General features: G+C 34.8%; 1 protein-coding gene across 1 annotated transcript in view; it reads right to left on the bottom strand.

The window, feature by feature from the left end:
* NCAM2 (neural cell adhesion molecule 2) overlaps positions 1-21,058 on the bottom strand; it is a 113,403-nt gene that overhangs the window by 23,815 nt on the left and 68,530 nt on the right. The window contains exons 13-15 of the mRNA XM_009995441.1: positions 17,903-18,022; positions 15,907-16,028; positions 10,281-10,461 (exon numbers count right to left, since the gene is read on the bottom strand). Coding sequence (XP_009993743.1) covers positions 10,281-10,461; positions 15,907-16,028; positions 17,903-18,022 — 423 coding nt within the window. The remainder of the gene's footprint in view (positions 1-10,280; positions 10,462-15,906; positions 16,029-17,902; positions 18,023-21,058) is intronic.

Genomic DNA, 21,058 nt, shown 5'->3' on the forward strand with positions numbered 1-21,058 from the left:
TATTTGAAGCAACAACAAACACCAGCCCATAGGCTGAAAGAAAAAAAAAATCAAAGAAGCAATTAACTACATAAAAAGAAGGCTCAGGTCACGCATGAGGATCAAGAAGAGAGAAATTTGTTTAGCTGTTTCTTCTTTCTAATAACTTTATTTTGTTCATGACATATCACAGAGGTCCAGAAAGGACTACTATGAAAACTGGCATCAATAATACGGACCACTTGAAATATGAATGACCAATGCAATTAGCACAGGCAGCTGGGTAATTAGAAATTTAACACTCGAGTGGGAACAAAACAAAGTTGGTTTTCAAAACATGCAACTTCTTAAGTCATTCAAGTCACACAGTATGACTTGGATGCAATCCAGTGCAATGTCTGAAGTTCGCATATATATATTTTCTACTAAGTTAACTTTTTGGCAGATAATACAGTAAAGTTTATGCAATATAGTGTATGTTTAGACATCATAATATCCTTGATTGGATTATTTTTTTCATCTACAGTGACACAGTAATTGTTTGGATAGTGACTATATCAGTGTTAGGCTTCTGTTTCAAAAGAGAGTACAAGAGAAACTGAAAAGCAGAAAATCTTGTCTAGTATGAACAATAACCTTGGTTATATTTTAATTTACTTACTTTAAAATGAATTTTAAGAAATTATAATGGAAATAGGTGAAAACTGTTATGCTGCCAATTTTTCATGTGAATTGTACTGTATCAGGCCATTAAAATTATTTAAGCCTTAAAATAATTTATTTAAGGTTAAAATCAGTCCAGAGGATGACTTCTGACAGCTTAGCACAAATATATTTGGGCATGTCACTTAGTCTAGAGAGCCTGTATTCTGAAGAAAAAGGCAAGTGTTGCACAAATAAGTATCTGTTCCCACAAATATATGATGAAAACATGCAGAATTTAAGCACTACCCAAAACAGAAGGATTTTTAGGTTTGAGGATTTGAATCTTTTAGGGTTTTTTTTTTTGCAAAACACCTCAAATTCAGCTTAAATCATAGAGCTGTTGTTTTGTGAATATTTTTATATTTTCTTGAATATGTTTTGTGAATAGAAGGGAATCGTAGATGTGGATAAATTAAGTTTACCCTTTGCTTTACCCCTTTATAACACAAATATCCCTGTTCTCACACAAATATACACCTCAGTCTAGGTAACTGGAAGTAGAAAAGACAACTAAGTAAATAAAATAAGGCTTATTATGGATTTTACCCATTCTTCATGCATATTTCTACTGTGGTGTTTTCAATGACATCCATTTTAAAGAAGTTATAACTGTTGAAGCTGTTCAAAATTCACAACCACTTTTGTATTAAGACAAATAATTTTGTCCTTATATTCATAGCAAAAAAATTATTTTGAAATATTAAAATTCCACAGTTATTTCAATAACATAGCTTTTAAATATCTTTAGATAATATATCTAGCTATTAACAATTTTAATTGGCACTTAGGGTATTTTTTATTATAAAGCAACATAATGTTAGCAATTTCTTGTAACAAATATTCTAGGTTAACAAAAGTACCATAATTATGAAGTATGGCCTAGCACTTCAACATTCATCCTCTGTGATTATTTACATTTTTCTCATTGCATTCATAAAGATAAGAAAAAATAAACAAACAAACAAAAAACGAAGAAAAAAAATTCAAATTGTTTTGAAGCAGTTCTGTAAACATGGAGTAGTTCTTTGACTATTACTGGATTTTCCTAGCATTCTACTGCTTTTCTGGTATTCAGTGGTGATCAATTCCCCTCATAGCTGTACTATAAGCGTTACATTATATAAAACAATATATATTTATCTATTTTTCCCTAAGAACAGTGTAAGCCTTTTTGTCTCTCTGATTCATATGAAACAATTCCTAATTTTAGTGAGCACTTTCTATGTCTTTTCATTTAAAACCTGTTAATCTTTGCAGGGAATGGAGCAAAACCAGAGAGTTTTAGCCTACAGCATCGATGTCCATCTCCAGGATTTTATGAGAGATGGCCCTTACTGAGCAAATTAGTTTGCAGAACAAAAGCAAATAGGTTTTGTAGGACTGACATCTTTCTGAAGTTTTGGATATTAATTTGTCTGATTAGCATGATTCCTACCAATAACTGTTCTCAAAGCATGAGATCTGAAAGTTAATATTTAATCTGTCTACTCTCTTCAGAAATCAATAAAATAAACAAACAAACAAATAAATAGATTTTTTTTATGCAGCAATACCTGCCGAAGAATTTGCTTTACACTTTTGGCTCAGAATTATGACCTGAACAAAAGTCAAACAAAAGTCTTCATTTTCAGGTTCTGATTCTGGAATAACAATATCCTTCATCCTACAAGGCGATGCAGGTAACTTCACAAGGGTAATTCTACAGTTCTTCCTTGCCCAGGGATGATCAGGGCTGCAAGGTGACTAACATCTTAGGGCTTTCCTTTTTGACTATGGCATTTTGTTCTTCATTTTAGATGTATCCACTCAAAGATGCAGAGATAGACTAAGGAACCTTGTAATGCACAAAGTTGCATATAAGAGATACCCATTATGGTCTTAAAATTTCTGATCCCTGGAATGGAAACTTTACCTTTGGAAATGTCTTCAAACTCTGTCCTTTTCCTTTATTAGTTTAAATTTATTGCTATCCAAGCTGGTGCAAAGATGAAGGGTCAGAAAGTTACTATTTTTTTCCCAAATTATTCCAATTGTTAAAAGTATGCAAATTTCTAACACAATGTTTTCCTTACTGAACTACAAATAATTTTACTTCTATCCTCAGATACCTATTTTTAAAGTTTACAGGAGTGTATTATTTTTGAAGCCTCTGCTCTTTGGCAAATTTGGTGAAATTGTCAACTGCATTCAAATGTTATCAGAAGACACAAATGGATGGATGTTTGTACAATTGTATGTACACACATCCATGGACAGGCAGTGTGGTCACAAGCCAGAGTTTGAAAATCAGTTCAAAATGTCATTCTGGAAAAATCAGTACCTAATATAATTCTATAGCCTTTTTCTGGAGATTTAAACAGACAATTTAAAAGCCACAAGTAATGACTTCTAGAGCTGGCTCAAGTAGCTACTGATAGCCTTTCTAGTTTTTCTATGGCAAGAGACTACAAAACAAGATGATAATTACAAATCCCAAAAAATACACCTAATTCAATTTTGAATGATGCACATATCTTTTCCTAGAACTAAGAGTAAGTACCAGAAGCCAACTAGTAACACCACTCTATAGTTAACTCCGCCTTAGAATGCAGCCCTGTTTTGAAATAATGCATTGAACCTGGAAAGGGCTTTTCTTCAACTGAGTTACATATGATCACTAATGACTAATTTCGGTTACCAGTAGTTCTGCAAAACACTCAAGAGGGAATATCTACAGTCTATTCCTTGTTCATTACCTACAGAATTGTTGACTAAAGTTAAAAAGACATACAGTCAGTTTATATCTACAAAAGCACATGGCTTACTGATTATGTACTGAGACAAAAAAAACCCACAAACATAAACAAATCCAGCTTGGTCTGAAGAATGTGATTGTTGCTACAGAAGTAAGTGAGAATGGAAAAAATTCTGGCCTGGTTTTATTGGAAGAGACCTGTGAACAGAAACCTAGAAAATAAACATCACAGAGATACTATTGCTTTTGGAAATCTAGGGACATAGAGACATGGGGAAATTCTGGTGCAAGGAGCATGTTATGGAATACTTCAGAAAATTGGACATGTATAAGTCCATAGGCTCTGACAGGATGTGTCCACGAGTGTTGAAGGAGCTGTCATTGCAAGGACATTCTCAATAATCTTTGAATGATCATGCAGTTTGGGAGACATCATGGTGGATGGAGGGAAGTAAACATCACTTCTGTCTTTAGACGGGACAGGAAGGAGGGTTCAGGGATCTACAGGCCAGTCAGCCTCACCTCCATCTCTGGGAATGGGATGGAGCAACTAATCCTGGAAACTGTTTCCCAGTACATAAAGAACTACTACACTGGAAGTAGTCAGCATTGATCCACAAGGCAAAGTCATGCTTAACCTGGTCACCTTCAATGACTGGCTTAGTAGATGACAGAAGAGCTGTGCATATTGTCTGTGTTTATTTCAGTAAGACTTTTGACAGTTTCCCATATAATCCTCATAGAGAAGTTGTTGAAATATGGTCTGGATTAAGCAGACAGTGAATGGAATTGAAAACTGGAAAAAACAGCCAGGCCCAGAGGATGCTGAAATCTATGAAGTTTAGTTGGAGGCCAGTGACTAGGGATGTACCCCAGGAGTCAATATTGGGTCCAATCCTGTTGAACACTATCAATAATTTGAATGATGGAGCAGTATATACCCTCAGGAACCTTGATGATGGTACAAATCTCAGGGAATGTCTGATACATCAGAGGGTCATGCTGTCATCCAGAGGGACCCTGACAGGCTGAAGAAATGGGCTGACAGGAAACTCATGATGTTCAACAAGAGGAAGTGCAAAGTCCTCCTTCTGGTGAGGAACAACCCTAGTCACCAGTATATGTCTGGGGGTCACCCAGTGCGAAAGAAGCTTTGCAGAAAAGGCCCCCAGGAGTCCTGGTGGACACCAACTTGAACATTAGCCAGCAATATATTTGTGAGGCAAGGAAGGCTAATGGTAGTGATGGCAGAGACCTTGGTTGCAAGTATGCTTTTATATGATACTCTGACCTTGAGGCTCAGTTGTAAAATCTTATTTCAAACAGATTTGAAAAGATAGAAATCTAAGAAAATGCTTCAGAGCACATAAGAACTATTCAGATTGGAAGTTTATTAATAATTACAGTAAGCCGATAGATGTTATGTATTTTTGTAGTGGGGTATACACAATAATAATGAAGAAGGCTGCTTTTTGGTTTCTCTTAGCTGATGCATGGCCAGGGACCAGGCAAACCTCTGAACAAAGGGGAGGTAATATCTCCATTCACAGCTTGGGAGAACTGCCCCATGGAGTCTCTCTAGCCCATGGGTCAGGGTTGATGGGAGGTGAGACACAAGGAGAGCATCTGCAGCAAGAGAGTCTGCTCTTTGGCCACAAGACATGAGAGAAACAAAAAGTTACTCCAGCTACACAGTTGGTGTCATGCAGAATTAATTTTTACCCAAAATTGTCAATTTATTGCTCAATTGAGGGCAAAATTAAAGAAAATGACTAATCCTGAGAGAAAACTGTGGGCATCAGGGAGACATTTCTATTTTTCTGTACTAAGTCATTTCCAGTCTCTGAAAGAAACGTTAATTATCCTGCCTTCTAATAAAACGCTGCCTTTGTAGTTCAAGAGCCTTATTTTGTCTATGTAATACATCATAAAACACACAACAAAAATTCAAATACATATATATACACACATACTGAAAACATTGATAAGAGCTGTTTTTATTTTTCATAGACTTTGACACCAGTGGAGATAGATAGAGAAGTACCATCTTTCTACTAGAGATGATGAGAGAAAAGACCATGTACTAGATTTGTCCTCTTTGCCTATCACTGTATGAATTTAAGAACTGGTGACAGACATACATAAAAAAAAAAAAAAAAAAAAAAAAAGAAAAAAGATGCACAAGGGATTAAACTTTCCCAAAGATGTTAATAAAAAAATATTCTTACAGTTCATGCAGTATTGAAAGTTACAAAAAACCCCAAAATAACCAATATTGCAAAGTGAGAAAAACAAGTCAAATGATGTCTTACTATCCCCAAATGCTTTTCTTATTTTCTCACTGTTGTGTAATTATTTATAATGAAGAAGAAAAAACTGATGATAAAGCACAACTTGCAGCTTTTGAATTTTAAAAAAGGTGAAAGACAAAAAAAAAAAAAAAAAAAAAAAAAAAAAAAAAAAGAAAAAAGATGCACAAGGGATTAAACTTTCCCAAAGATGTTAATAAAAAAATATTCTTACAGTTCATGCAGTATTGAAAGTTACAAAAAACCCCAAAATAACCAATATTGCAAAGTGAGAAAAACAAGTCAAATGATGTCTTACTATCCCCAAATGCTTTTCTTATTTTCTCACTGTTGTGTAATTATTTATAATGAAGAAGAAAAAACTGATGATAAAGCACAACTTGCAGCCATTTTTAATATATCTATTGGCCTTTCAAGGAAACAGCAATGACTGAATAAAAGCCTTTCGAAGAGGGCATCTGCGTAAAACTTCTGCCACTAATTTCTAGAAATACATATAGCACTTGCAAATAATATCCTCTTTTAACATGTTCCATTTAATCTTCTAGGATTTATATAATACAAAACTGTAGATGAGTTTTTAGGTTGCAATAGTAATGGTTCAGAACAACAGCTGATTTGGATACGTTTGTCCCAGCTGCACTGTACAAAGACAAGACCTCTGTCTCTGTCCGTCTCTTTCCTGGTGAGAAAGAGTAAATGGTTCTGAACTATGGGCTGCAGTGTTGGCTCATGGAGTTTGGCTGTTCCTAATGACACCTAGTCAGGGGACTTGTTATGACTCCAGATGTTAGACTATGCTGTCCTAACACTGATAAAGAGCCAAAGCACACAGCTCCTTTGAGAATCACCTTTTTTTTCTCACAGGACTAGAAGAAACTTAACACTATAGAGAAACCAGAATAAAATTTTCTAAAATACCACAAATCATTACTGAAAATCTTATAAAGACTTCACGCACCTGTAAGTACTGCCAACTGACATACCTAGAGAGATTTCTGAATACATAAAATACTTCTATATTCTTAAATACATGCTCATATGTCTGATTAAAAAATGAAATACATAGGTAGAATTGCTGACTGCAAAGAATAACTAATAATTGAAAAAAAAAAGGAAGTAAAATTATATATATATATACAGTAATGCATATATGTATAAACATATACACATAAATGAATTTATACATTTATTCAAGGCAAAGTGTGTACAGAAGTTAGTTTGCAGAATTTTTCTTAAAGTCAGTGCAAGGTTCTATTTCTGAACCCTTCAGAAAACCAGGAAACTTTTAAAAAAGTTTTTTTAAAAGGGTTACAAATTCTGAGAAACTAATCACAAATTTGAATGATTCAATGAACAGAGACCATGTTATAGGCCTAGGAACAGAAATTACAAAATCAAGTAATCTATAGTTGGAGGCTGCTGAGGCCAACCATGTGAAAATTTAAAGGAATGTCTTTCTCATTTATACACCTCACTGATGCCAGACAGCAATTTTCAGCCTCAAGTTCCTTCATAGATCTAAGATTGTTAATGGAAGACCATATTGAGTTATAGAATTTGACTGCCAGCCAGGAGCTGGTACTGGCTCACTCTTCCCTAGCAAGCAGAAGTTGTGGATTCAGGGCCCACAGGAGTTGTGTTTTCATGGAAGTAGAGTTTTGGCTTCTGGTCATGCCTTTGGGGATTCTTATTTCTGCCTTTTATTCAATGGCCCTTGAAAGCACAATGCTGCAGCAATAAGAATAAAGTTTTATTTCTTGTGACAATTCCCTTTTTCCCTGATAAGTACCTAACAAAGGACAATAAATATATCCTTGCCTCCATCTCTCTTCAGTTCCCTAATTAATTACATTAGCTTGCACACATTTTCACCAAAGTAGTATGTTAGGTATAGTGAATCATCATGATACTTAGGAGATCCTGTAGTTCTCTTCCACGAGATTTAATATTTAGTATAAATAGATACGTTGGGTTTTTATAAAATCATAGAATACTTGCAGTTGGAAAAGACCTCTAAGATCTCCAACTTTAACTGATAACCTAGCACTGCCAATCTACCACTAGACCATGTTCCTGAGGACCATATCTACACATCTTTTAAATACCTCCAGGGATGGTGATTCAGCCATTTCCCTGGGCAGCCTCTTCCAGTGTTTTATTACCCTTTCAAGTAAAGAATTTTTTCCTGGCACAACTTGAGGCCATCTACCTTTTGTCCTATTGCTTCTTCATTGGGAAAAGAGACCAACCACCTCGCTACCACCTTCTTTCAGGTAGTTGTGGAGAGGAGTAATGTCTCTCCTCAGCCTTCTTTTCTCCAGGCTAAACATCCCCAGTTCCCACGGCTGCTCCTCAGAAGACTTGTGCTCTAGACCCTTCACCAACTTTGTTGCTCTTTGTATAGACTGCAGGATCTCAACATCTTTTTTGTAGTGAGGAGCTGAACACAATATTTGAGATGTGGCCTCACCACTGCTGAGTACAAAGAGGACAATCACTTCACTAGTCCTGCTGGCCCCACTGTTTCTGGTATAAGCCGGGATGCTGTTAGCTTTCTTGGCCGCTTGGACACTTCTGGCTCATATTCAGTCAGCTGCCTACTAATAGCCCCAGATCCTTTTCCATTTTAATTACATTTAGAGCCAAACAGAAACAGTGCAGCCGAAGTGCCAGAGATCTGGGCATATACAGATGAGGAGTCTTAGAAACTTTTCTAAAAATTACATGAATAATCAGGAAGGCAATCTCAGTCATTAGAAGCTGCTAAGTGAGCACAGAAGAGGTGATGCAGATTTCATTTAAAAGTCTACCTAATTCGTTCTTGTTGCCAGTGTCCTTCTTTGGAACTAGCTGTAGATGTCTAGCTGCAAATACCTAGGCCCCAATTCTGACAAATAATGCAACATCCAAATTGATTAACTGATGTAAGAAATAATTGTTCTGCTCAAAGTTAAGCATTTTATACACACTATCTGTCAAGTTTTAAAAGAGTATGTTCATGCTTTTGCAACAACAGTTAATTTCTATTATGGTGCAATAAAAATAATATGCAATTTCAAAACAAGATAACCATACTGACTCATGACTAGGAACATCCATGTTCCATTGATTCTAAATGTCTCTTGACAAACTTTAAAAAATTGCCTATAGAGTGTTCTTATGATGGGTATTTCACACTTCTCAGGCTTTGCAAAAATAGTTGTCAAGGAAACTAATTAGTTCTGCAGTCATAACAGCAATAATGACTCCTCTAAAGAAGACCGGATGTTAAATAGTAACAGACTCCTTACAATTCCTTAGAGGTTATGGGAGAGCACTGTAAAAAAAAGAACCTAAATATTTGTAAAACTGTGTTCAGAGAAAAATGTTCCATCTATCTTCTGAAACTAAATTAAATGAGCTGCGTTTTTTTTAATGTTTAGAGACCACCTCCATTACAATTTGTGAAGGCATATCATGTTTCTCTCAGTTACAGCAGATCTGGTAATAACATGGAATACTTTAAATAATTATAATAGGTTAAGGCTGGATTGCATTGCAAAACAAATAAGATTTCTGTTTCAAAGATCAGTGCTATTCAGATGCTTCAGTATTGGCATGGTTTACATTTTAATATATTGATCATTATATTTATTTGTCAATAGTTTAATTTGATTCTAATATTCTAACAGTTTATTATATGGTATACAGAAAATAGTACGTTAGAGGATTTTGCACCTGATTTTAAAATAGTAACGATGACACTGATCTAATTTGGAATTTAGTATTAAATATATCAGCTCATAATTTAGGTCACTTTTGAAATCATTGACATTTGCTTTATAAAAAATTAAATTATCCATAATATATCAGAAATTACCATAATATTTAAAGTTTATTAGAATGAAATAATTTTGCATTGTTGCACCAAAATATAACTTCACATTGACAAGCACGAAAACTTGATAACTTAGTTATGTAAACACACAACTAAGATGCAGTTTTCCTAAAAAATTCCAGACCTTCCTATTTATATGCTTTAAAATACAAGTTCTTCTCTAGATTTCAAAACTTGTAAATAGGCCTAGTAGAAAGCTGTATGCTCACCATGTTAGGGTGAATCAGTAAGATGGTATCTTAACAAGATTATTTTAAGTTTTACCTTCATCAGACACTAACATAAATACCTTTATTACATGTGTATCTTGAAGCACATGCAGACATAGGACTGAAGTAAAGAATTCTAGCAACTAAGTTGCTTGTAACAGACAAATAGGTGGTGTAAGGCAACTTAAAAATGTATACCAGGTTTACTTAAATACTATATTTCTTGTTAACTGTCATCATGTAGATTGAACATTCAGTGTTTGTTCTGTACTTAAAAATGACTTTATTACTAAGATAAAAGTAGGAAACTGGGTAACATTTAAGTTCTTTGAATCAAGTTTTTGCTAATATGAGAGTATGGAATCTCAGGCTTTGTCAATTAAAGAAGATTTCAGTTACCTTATGTTCAACTACACACATTAGCAAACAATACATAGAGATAAAACAATAAAAAATTACCTTACCTGTAATAATGTTGGGCTTTGGTGGCATGATGAATTCATACAATGTTGGTTCAGAATAACCCAGTCTGTTTGCAGCTGTAATTTGTACTTCATAACCCATTGTCCACTGAAGATGATCTAAGATTATGTGGTCTCTACTACCTTGCACTTTTTTCTCTAGCCACTGGTCTTCCTTATCTTTCTGTAAAGATGCAAATAGTTTCAATTCTCAAAACCTCCTGTATTATTTTTCTAAACTATGTGTCTATATGATGCACAAAAAATACCAAGTTTCATTTACAGGTTTTACTAACATCCAAATAACCTAATTTTGGAGATCTGAGTACTAGGACTTTTTGTAATTTTGATCACTCCTAATCATGCTTCCACAATGTGGATTTAAGGATTTTGTAGGCAATCCCTTTTAACCTTTTGGCTTCAATTTATCCTTTACTCAAATACTGATGTTTATCTTGGGGAACAGCAGGATAATTATTTACAAAAGCAGATAATAATAAATCCCGTAAAATGTCTTTTTCATGTGAATGTTTCAATTACATTTTGATCAATATTCTTTAAAAGAAACTTGCCATTAAACCAAAACTTGAATTGTTCATTAATGCAAGTTCTTCTTATATCATACATTAGTTATATAATGAAAATGTACACTAGCTGTAGCAATATGTGGAACTAGAGTAACATTTTGCTAAACAGGTTTTCTGTGACAAAACAAACACCACTGAGAAAGTATGCAGTCCTGTGTCTATACTGGTGAGACGATACACGTAAGTCATTAAGGTGATGTTCTACAGAAAAAAACAGGGTTCTCACAATTCGGATAATGATCTAAGACATCTATACAAAGGGAATAAATGAAGACTTCTGTTGCAGTCTTCATGCTGGCATTTCATAAATTTGGAGTGCTTACCTTTGCAATTGTTACTTTAGTGCATAATATATTTAAATATTCTTTACACAAATGAGAATTACAAAGTAATTAATATGTAAAAGGATAAAACAATATATGCTGTCAAACACCAAAGCCTTGTTGTTCAAAGAAATATTAATAACAGTCAGTAAGAATCCATGCAGTCCTATTCTTACTAAACACTGTGGTACAATGGAAAAAACTATGGCCGGGAGCCAAATCCTGGACATACAACCTATAAAGCAACACTGGATTCAGTCACTGGATATAAACTTTCTGGGAAAAACACCTCTTCAAATACAGGGAAGTATAACTGCTGCAGACTACCATGTTTCTCAGCAGCATATATTTAGGCTCTTTGCTGAAGCATCTTGCTCTTGACTGATGTAAGTGTCAAAGAAAATAGCATCTAAATTAGACAGTTCAGGGCCCAATCATGTTTCTCATGTTTCTTCTTTGTGGTTTGTTGGTTTGGTTTTTTTTTGTTGTTTTTTGTTGTTTTTTGTTTGTTTGTTTGTTGGGTATTTTGTCCCCATTCTTCAGAAAATAGAGTGATAGACTTAACTCCCTTATGTGCTCTGCTGCAATTACTTATTCACTATGAGTGCTGAGTGTGATGGCTTTTCCATACTGACTGCACTTTTTCTTAAAACTCTTTTCTGCTTCTTCTGCACTGGCATTGGTACCAACACACAGCAGTCCCGGGAATTATTAAAATGCAGTAACATGTATTTTCAGGAACATTTGTAGCTAGATGAATATGCCTACTTGGTGCAGCAGTAGACCAATGGAAAACATCACAATGGTATTCATATTACAAATAATAATTAAAAAAAAAACCAACGCTGGAGTAAAAATAGTTCCTCCAAAACACAGCATTGAAAACATTAGCTGTAGTGATCATGTGATAGCAGAGTTCAGGGTCATGTGTGGAGGACACAGAGCAACAAGTAGAATTGCAATTCTGGATTTCAGAAGAGCTAACTTTGTGTCTTCGAGGAACCACTTGAAGAAATCCCATGGGTCCAGGCTCTAGAAGGTAGGGGATCTAAAAGAGCTTGTTAATATTCAAGCATCACTTCCTTGGAGCTTCAGATTGGTGCATCCCTATGACTAAGAAATAAGCAAAAGAGGCAACAGACCTCCATAGATGAGCAAGGAGCTGCTGGAAAAACTTAAAGGCAAGATGGAAAGTCACAGAATGATAAAAAAGGGACTTGGAGGAATACAGGAACATTCCTGATAAAGTGATGGAACAGATCATTCTGGACATCATCTCTAAGCATGTGGAGGACAAGAAGGTTATCAGGAATGGTCAGCATGGATTCACCAAGGGGAAATCACGCTTGACCAATCTGATAGTCTAATATGATGACACAACTGGCTGGGAAGGCGAGGGAAGAGCAGCAGATGTAATCTACCTTGACTTCAGCGAGGCTTTTGACACTATCTCCCATAGCATTCTCATAGGGAAGCTTAGGAAGTGTGGGTTAGATGAGTGGACAATGAAGTGGATTGAGAACTGTCAGGACAGCAGAGTTCAGAGAGTTGTGAACTGTGGCATGGACTTCAGCTGGAGGCATGTAGACAGTGGTGTCTCGTAGGGGTAATTACTGGGTCCTACCCTGTTTAACATATTCACCAATTACTTGAATGAAATGACAGAGTGTACTTCCAGCAAGTTTGCTGATTATATCAAATTGGGAGGAGTAGCTGATAGACCAGACAGCTGTGCTGCCATTCAGTGAGAACTGGATAGGTTAGAGTGTTGGGCAGACGAGAACGTGAAGAAGTTCAAGAATGGCAAGAGTAGGGTTCTTCACCTGGGGAGGAAGAACCCTATGTACTAGTAGTACAGGTTGACCTGCTAGAAAGCAGCTCTTGGGAGAAGGACCTGGGAGTCCTGGTGGACTACAAGTTAACCATGAGCTAACAATGTGCTCTTGTGGCCAAGAAGACCAATGGCATCCTGGGGTGCACTAAGAATAGTGTGTCCAGCAGGTCAAGGAAGGTTCTCCTCCCCGTGTACTTCACCCTGGTGAAGTCATCTGGAGTTCTGGGCCCCCCAGTTGAAGAAAGATGAAGAACTACTGGAAAGAGTCTGGCAGAGGGCTACAGAGATGATCAGGGGACTGGAGCACCTCTCTTATGAGGAAAGACTGGGTCTGTTCAGCTTACAGAAGAGAAGGCTGAGGGGGTACCTTAATGCTTATAAATACCTACAGGGTGCGTGTCAGGAGGATGAAGCCAGACTCTTTTCAGTGGTGCCCAGTGACAGGACAAGTGGCAAGGAGAAGAAACTGAAACACAGTTACATCTAAACTTTAAGAACTTCTTTACTGTGAGGGTGAAAGAGCACTGCAACAGGCTGCCCAGAGAAGCTGTGGAGTCTCCTTCTATGGAAACATTAAAAAACGTGCCTGAATGCAATCCTATGCCACCTGCTCTAGGTGAACTTGAATTAGTTGGACTAGGTGATCTCTAGAGGTCCCTTCTGACTCCTAAAATTCTGTGGTTCTGTGAGATGAACAGAATGAGCTCAAGATTTGGAAGGACAACTTTACAGATATGTAAGAGGTTGTCCTTCTACAGACATAAGAAAAAGCGAAAAGTTCCACAGTTTGAACACCTGAAGAATAATGAAAGAGCTGAAAGGAACCTGCCTACTGCATCAGAGAGGTGATACCCCAAGTTTAGTTGAAAGTGAAGCCAACTGGATAGATAGAGATAAATGAAACAAAGTTCAAGCCCTGACCTCAAAGACAACAATATGTTTCACAAAGAGTGATGAACAGCAAGTTAGGAGGAAGAAGAATAAAGGAAGCCTGGGAAAGCAAGTTGTCTTCTATAGATAAACAGATAATCCTTCAGAATACAGTCTGCTTTCAGCAACTTAATGGGGGAAAAAAAAAGAAAAAAAAGAAAAAAAAGAAGAGCAGCAATATTCTTCATTATAGTTGTTATTTAACATGCATTTTCAAGGACTTTTTACTAAGTAGAGCACACTAATGTGTCTAGCTTTATTTTTTTATTAATGAAGAAATAGAAATAGGAAAACAAAAAAAGTCTGTCAGTTAAATTTTCACACAAATCTCCATGTTTATGCTAAAAGCCTTTAATTGGCACTGAAGGAGTAGAAAACAAAGCTACAGAAGAACACTTTGTATCTTATTAGGTTGTTCTGTTATTAATACTACTGAAAATGTATAGAATGTTTTTCACATGCACAAGTGTTCTACAATAAACGGAAGAAACTTCTAAACCAGAAACTACACTCTAAGTTGAGGGGTGGATTAATATAAATGTCTTCAATAATCATTCACTATTAGCAGTTGTATCATTAATATCCAACAACAACTGCACACTTTCAGAAACTGCAGTCAGATCTGCAAACTCAGAGAATAAACTGCTCCTTTATTTGCATTTTGTTTTGTTTCATATAATGCGGACATACTCCTTTACAGAAGGTCCCAGATGCTGTGAGAATTACAGTGTCTTCTTCCCAGTGTAAGTCCTTGGTTGGAACAAACCTGCCACAATGCCACAGACTAATGATTAAAATAAATAAATAAATAAATTCTTAATTGCATGTATATTGGCTTTAAATATAAGCGTCAGTCAAATGTATTTCAGAAGTGTCTAAGAGCTAGATTTGTAAGACAGGTGTGAGTAATCTAAGCATCTAAATAGCCTGACAATAAAAGGACAAACAAAGCAGTGTAACATTCCAATTTATCAGGATTTGGCTACTTCTCAAAACCAAGGGCATAATTGACAACAGTGGAAATAAATCCAACCCACTTTTTAGGTACCTAACTGTTTGCTAATCTAGAAAATAACATCTCTTTCTTTAATGGTCATCTTACATTAACACACTTTTGAACTAAATTCAGTGCTTTTGCCAGCTCTATAGTTACTTGTTCAACCCCATCATTTTTAAACATAGTATATCAGGAAGGGAAGGATATTTTAGCTACTTTAGTAATTATTAGAAAAAAACACAACTTTTTTTTTCGTACTAAAGTGAATTACACATTGCAGAAAAGCCTGTTTTCTAGACTTGCCAGACTTGATGAGAGCACCCCAAATCATACTCTAGCTGAGAGAAGGCAAATAACTCTGCAGGAAGGCTGCTGAAGAACAGATATCTACACTGAAACTCTTTAAATTCCTAAATAGTTGTCAATATTTGGCTTTTTTTAAGCTGAGCCTTGGAATCTGGGAAGATAGAAAACGTGAAACATAATCAAATTATTAATCTAATTTAAAATAAATAAGTAGCACTGGAATATAGTTTTCTGATTCTAAGATCCTATCTATCAATACAGATGTAGTTATTATAACTAGAGGTTAATAATTTGCTGTAGGAAAATCCCCTAACTGTGTAACTGTAATATTTACTTAATTTACTTCACTTTTGAGAGCTGAACGTGAATGTTACCATGTAACAAAACAGAGAATATAGTTTTCCAGTTAGAATGAACTTTCAGTTACACCTTGAGGAAGAGCAGGGTGGTTTTGTTTTTTTTTTCTTTTTTTTTCTGAACTTAATAATTTTGCATTAGCAACTTATTCACAAAAGAAAACATGCTATATTATTTTTTTTCATACTATACAAACCATTTTGTTGCATTTCAAATCATATGAACAGTCTTATCTACATTACAAGCATATATTACTATGCAAAATCCACCTATTTTGTTTGACTTAAATACTTACACTTCTGTATTTGACAATATATTCCAAAATGGGGGCACCTCCATCATCTTGTTTAGTTATGCTAAGTTTAAAACTCTTGCCACTTCCTGGTTGTCCGTGAATTGAAGGGGGGCTTGGCTCCCCTAAACAAGGGAAAAAACAGTAGATAATAATAATTCAGTAATAAGTCTTAAATTATAGCTGAGAACTTGTCTGTAATATTATTAATCAAAATCTTTAAAATCAACATGATCCTTTCAAGCACTGCAGAACATCCTTAGTAAGTGTGTTAAAAATTTTGCTTACAGTATGCTAAAGTACAGTAGTAGATCAATTATCTCACACAAAGAAACAAAATTATATGAAGCATGAAAGAAGCATTTGCTTGAGACCTTCTGACTTTTCAATGTTTTTAAATGTACTTTATTTCAGAAATTATTTAGCCATCAATTCAGCAAGGCCTGAAAGCTGCTACTCACATTAAAGTTTAAGAGTAACACTGCTATATAGGATAGCATCTTTAACACTAAGCATGAGCTTTAGTCCCGTATGTGAGATCTAAATTGTAATACAGATATTAGGTAAATTAACTGTCCAATACACATGTGAAGTCAAAATTAGATACTGTTAGAATAGTCTACATTAAGAATAAAACTAAAGAGTAAGATTTCCAAAAGAAAAACTGATTTTCTCTATAATAAAAGGCTAAAAATAAAATCTTTAATCTGAAATAGAAGGGTTAATTGCCAGCTTATGGTATTTTGCTAATCAAAATTCAAAGACTAATTATAATATCTATATGCAATTCCTATTTAAAATTTTAAAATCAGATCCTAAATTAATGTGTTGTCATACTGAAGTGTCTTATCTTCAAAATATCTGTAAATTTGCATTCACCCAGAGAGATAGTTCCTTTAGAAATATTTGTAGTATTTTTGTTTAGCTTTCATCAACATAAATAAGTTGCCTAGCTTTCTACCAAATAGCATATATATATATAATTTATATCAGTTTCTATCACTTTTCCACCAGGTATAATACTCCATGCAAATATCAGCAAATTCTTTTATCTGGCAGTCAATATATATAGAATTTGTATATGCTTTAATCAAAAAGAAATTTGAAAGCTGCCAAGTTACTGATATTAGACAAAATAAATGTATCAATAGGAATATAGTATAATAACTCAGAAGTCTTTTGTGTTGTTTCTAGTTTTGTGACCTTTGCTGTTCGTTCCATTAGAGCCACAATTCTTAACTATACTGAGTAACAACCTACTCAGAAAACAGTTCAGTTGCAGCAAATTTATGAGACTCTAGTCTACTAATAGTTGCTGATAGATTTAAGTATATACTATCCAGTGCCACCTCGTAGTTGTTTATTTTACTTCTCCTTTTGTGTTAAATTTATTTATTGTTTCTATTTAAAATTAATTTGAGAAAAATATTTTTCGTTAGTCATTAATACTTAAATCTGAATTTCTTGCCTATAAAGGTCACTAAAAAAATAGGATTGGTTTCATAGCATTTATCATTGTTTCATAGCAAACAATCTTAGTTAAAATAATTTAATCTCATAATTTCTCCATAACTTAAGATTACTGTGTGAGGCCTTATAATTGCAAAAGCTGTGGCAGTATAGCTTGCTGAAGAAATGTTTCCAGAAAGGAAAAATTAATTTCTCACAGATGTCTATACTACTCTGTGTGTAAATGAGAAAAAGTCCTTAATCAAATATCTTTCATGCTTGTATTCCTGAATATAAAATGAAGATATGTCTAAGTCTCAAAATACAGATAAAGGGATATATTTTCCAATTTAAGTTCATTCATACTATTTGGTGGGGGGAAATAAGAGGAACAAATGATATCTGAGAAACAGTGTAAACACTGATGTTAAACACTGGAATGAGTGTAGAAATACAAAAAAATATTATCCACAGTGATTCATACTTCACTTAATTAGCTATTATTAAACAATAATTTACATTTTAATTCAATAGCACAAGTATTACTCACGGACAGGTAAGGTCTGAAAGATCTCAAGTTTGCTATACTCTCCTTGCCCTTTTCCATTTACAGCAGCTACTCTGAGTTCATATGTTGTATTTGGTTCCAAATTGCTGAGAACAACCATTGCTAAAGGAAAAAAAAAGGGAATAAAATTTGATGAAGCAATACATGAAAAAAAAAAAAAAAGTCAAGCCATTTCATAATTTGTTTGCTTCACTTGCAACTGAAAAGACCCATTTTCCTATAGTCCAGCAGTTCCACACTTGGCTTTCGCGTCAAGTGCTAAACAGTCACTTTCTGTTTTCATCTGCAAAAAGTCATTGTTGTGACTGAGCAAGTTATGCTTCTGAAGGAATTTAACATCAGTGTTACAGAAGCCACAGGCAGCAATTAAAAACCTTGATGGAACTGATATTTTATGTTCAGTGTGTGAGCACAGGAGACTTGAATTTGGCAAAAATTTATGGAAATTTCCTTTCTCCTAGCCGCCAATGGGCATGTGATGCATGTTCAAGCAACCTTAATACAGTTCATAACTTGACATTTTTCCTTCTTGGAGAAGGAAAGTATCAGCTGTCTTTGGTGTATAATCCCACATGAAGCTATGTGCACATAAATGGTACTATGCTTTGCCAGTTCAACACTGTTTTCAATGCAAAATATGACAGATGCCTATGATAATCAAAGGAAGAGTTTTTAGTTACCTTCTAAGGTCCTGAAAGTAAATTAGGCATGTTTGTACATATTTAAGAGGAAGTATAAAATAGAATGGTTAAGGTTGAAAGGGACCTTAAAGATCATCAGGATCCAACCTCCCTGCTCTGAGTGGGGACAACTGACACTAGAACAGGTTGCTCAAAGCCTCATCCAACCTGGCCACAAAACACCTCCAGGTGAAAAATTTCTTTCTAATATCTAACCTAAATCTACCCTCTTTCAGTTTAAACCTATTACCCTTTCTCCTATCACTACACTCTCTCTCCATCTTCCACGTAGGCTCCCTTTAAGTATTGGAAGGTAGCTATAACATCCCCCTGGAGCCTTCCCCTCTCCAGGCTGAATAGCCCCAACCCTCTCAGCCTGTCTTTATAGCAGAGGTGCTCCAGACCTTTGATCATCTTCGTAGCCCTCCTCTGGACCCCTTCCAGCAAGTCAATGTCTTTCCTGTGCTGAGGGTTCCAGAACTGTGAATGCATATGGAAATGCATATTAAGCTATAACAAAAAAACCCCAAACAAATGTGATTTCGGAAGCAAACAGGTTTGAACTTAAGATATGCTCTCAGAAATCAAGACTGCATCTTTGGCAGCAATCTTTCACACAGCCAGAACCCATTTCTATGATTCAAAATGCTGATGCCATCAGAACCAAAAAACAGGACAGAAAAGCTTACCAAAAAGAACATCGTACAGCACTAAGAATATTGTTGATGTATTATCCAGAAACAAATCTTGGAACAGAATCCAGGAAAAGGATGTTGGATTCCAGGATCCTTTATGAGAATGTAGTATTATTATATAACCTTAGTACTGCATATTAATAATATAGATGTTGAATATTCATTTGGAAACTCACACGGAGTTCTTGGACAAATACCTCACCTTTACAAGAAAGTTTCCTTTTACTGTCTCTACAGTAATTTCCTGCCTGCTGTTTGCCAGCTTTGTGATGAACTCTCCAGATGTCAGACTCACACTGGGGAATGGAGATAAACTGGATGGACTGATGCACATCAGTATTTGTCTTGCCCAGAAAAGCAGGGGCTCTACTATCTTACAAGTGGATATAGAATTGTAATGTCTTGAGAAAGAGGATGTAGTCTCTTTCTCAATCTCTAGGGAGCCTGGATTTTTTTCTTCATTTCAAGGAGTATTTTGATAGTTTCTTTAGGCTTGCCTTTCAAATTATGTATTTAATGAAAGTATAAGTATTTCTCTCTGAACTCTTAGTCATTATTTTAAGTCCATATTTATTAGAATTTCTATTTATTTAGAAATAGAAACAGATACCATTACATGTGGAGATAAAGGGATTTAATGGATTTTGGAAATACTGTAACTTTACATTTCATACTCTATTAAAAGCACTTTCTATGAATTCACTATTTAAATGTAACTGCTTTCTTATAAACAAAACATTACAATTGTGTGCCTTCCAGTACATTCTTTTATCATTTTAATGAGATTTGAAAATATTGAAATATAAGATATAACCATGTCATAAGAAATAAAGTACTATCATGAGAATAAGAAAAGAACTGGAAGAAAAGAATTATGATATATAATATTGTGTTACAGTAAGATGAAATTTAAACCTAAACCAGCAGTAGCAGTGTTTAACTTGCCTTACATTCATTATTACTTTTCAAGGCTGAATAATTTCACTGAAAAGGAACCTTTGGGCATACAAAAAATTAGTGTTACTCTAAGTGTTTTTAAAATTTAAACAACAGAAGAGTATGATTATGAGTTTACACTTGAAATGTGAATGTGTTAACTACATAAAACCTAAAGATCTGATTCTTGAGCGACTTCAGGAGGTTATCTAAATGAATAAAATTATAGCTGCAGTATTGAAAGAATCAGTGTCTACTTTAAAATACCCTGCATAGCACTAGGTATCTAGATACAACTACTCTTATAAATACATTTATGAAATTAACTAAATTATAGCATAATATATCCTCAAAAACTGGAACCATTTGGTATCAGTGATGGTATGGTGTAAATATATTTTATACATAGGAAAACAAATTACTGCTATGTCCTCCTGGAAAACAAAATAACCATTATTGATCAGAATACTTTAAATTCTCCAGTTGTAAAATAGTATTTAGAATAATCAAGTAAGATTAAGGCACTGTCCCACAATATGTGCAGAAGTGCACAGAAGTGCAGGGTTTGAAAGCAATGTAAGAGTAATGAATTTTCACTGCTTGCTAAATATTCTACATTTTTAAAATAGGTTGAGAATGGCAGAAAATACTTTAAAAACTGGTTAATTTTTTAAGGTATATATCTGTCATTCAGGTATAAAATCAGCTTATTATCTTTTCATATACAAACTAAATTCTTCTTACAGGACTCAATAGCCCTGACCACAATGGGTATTTTTATTACAGTTTTCAATCATTATTGAAGTAATTAGCTGTAAAATTTTGAA

Source organism: Chaetura pelagica, unplaced genomic scaffold (genome assembly GCF_000747805.2).
Source record: "Chaetura pelagica isolate M959 unplaced genomic scaffold, ChaPel_1.0 scaffold23, whole genome shotgun sequence".
NCBI classification, from domain to species: domain Eukaryota; kingdom Metazoa; phylum Chordata; class Aves; order Apodiformes; family Apodidae; genus Chaetura; species Chaetura pelagica.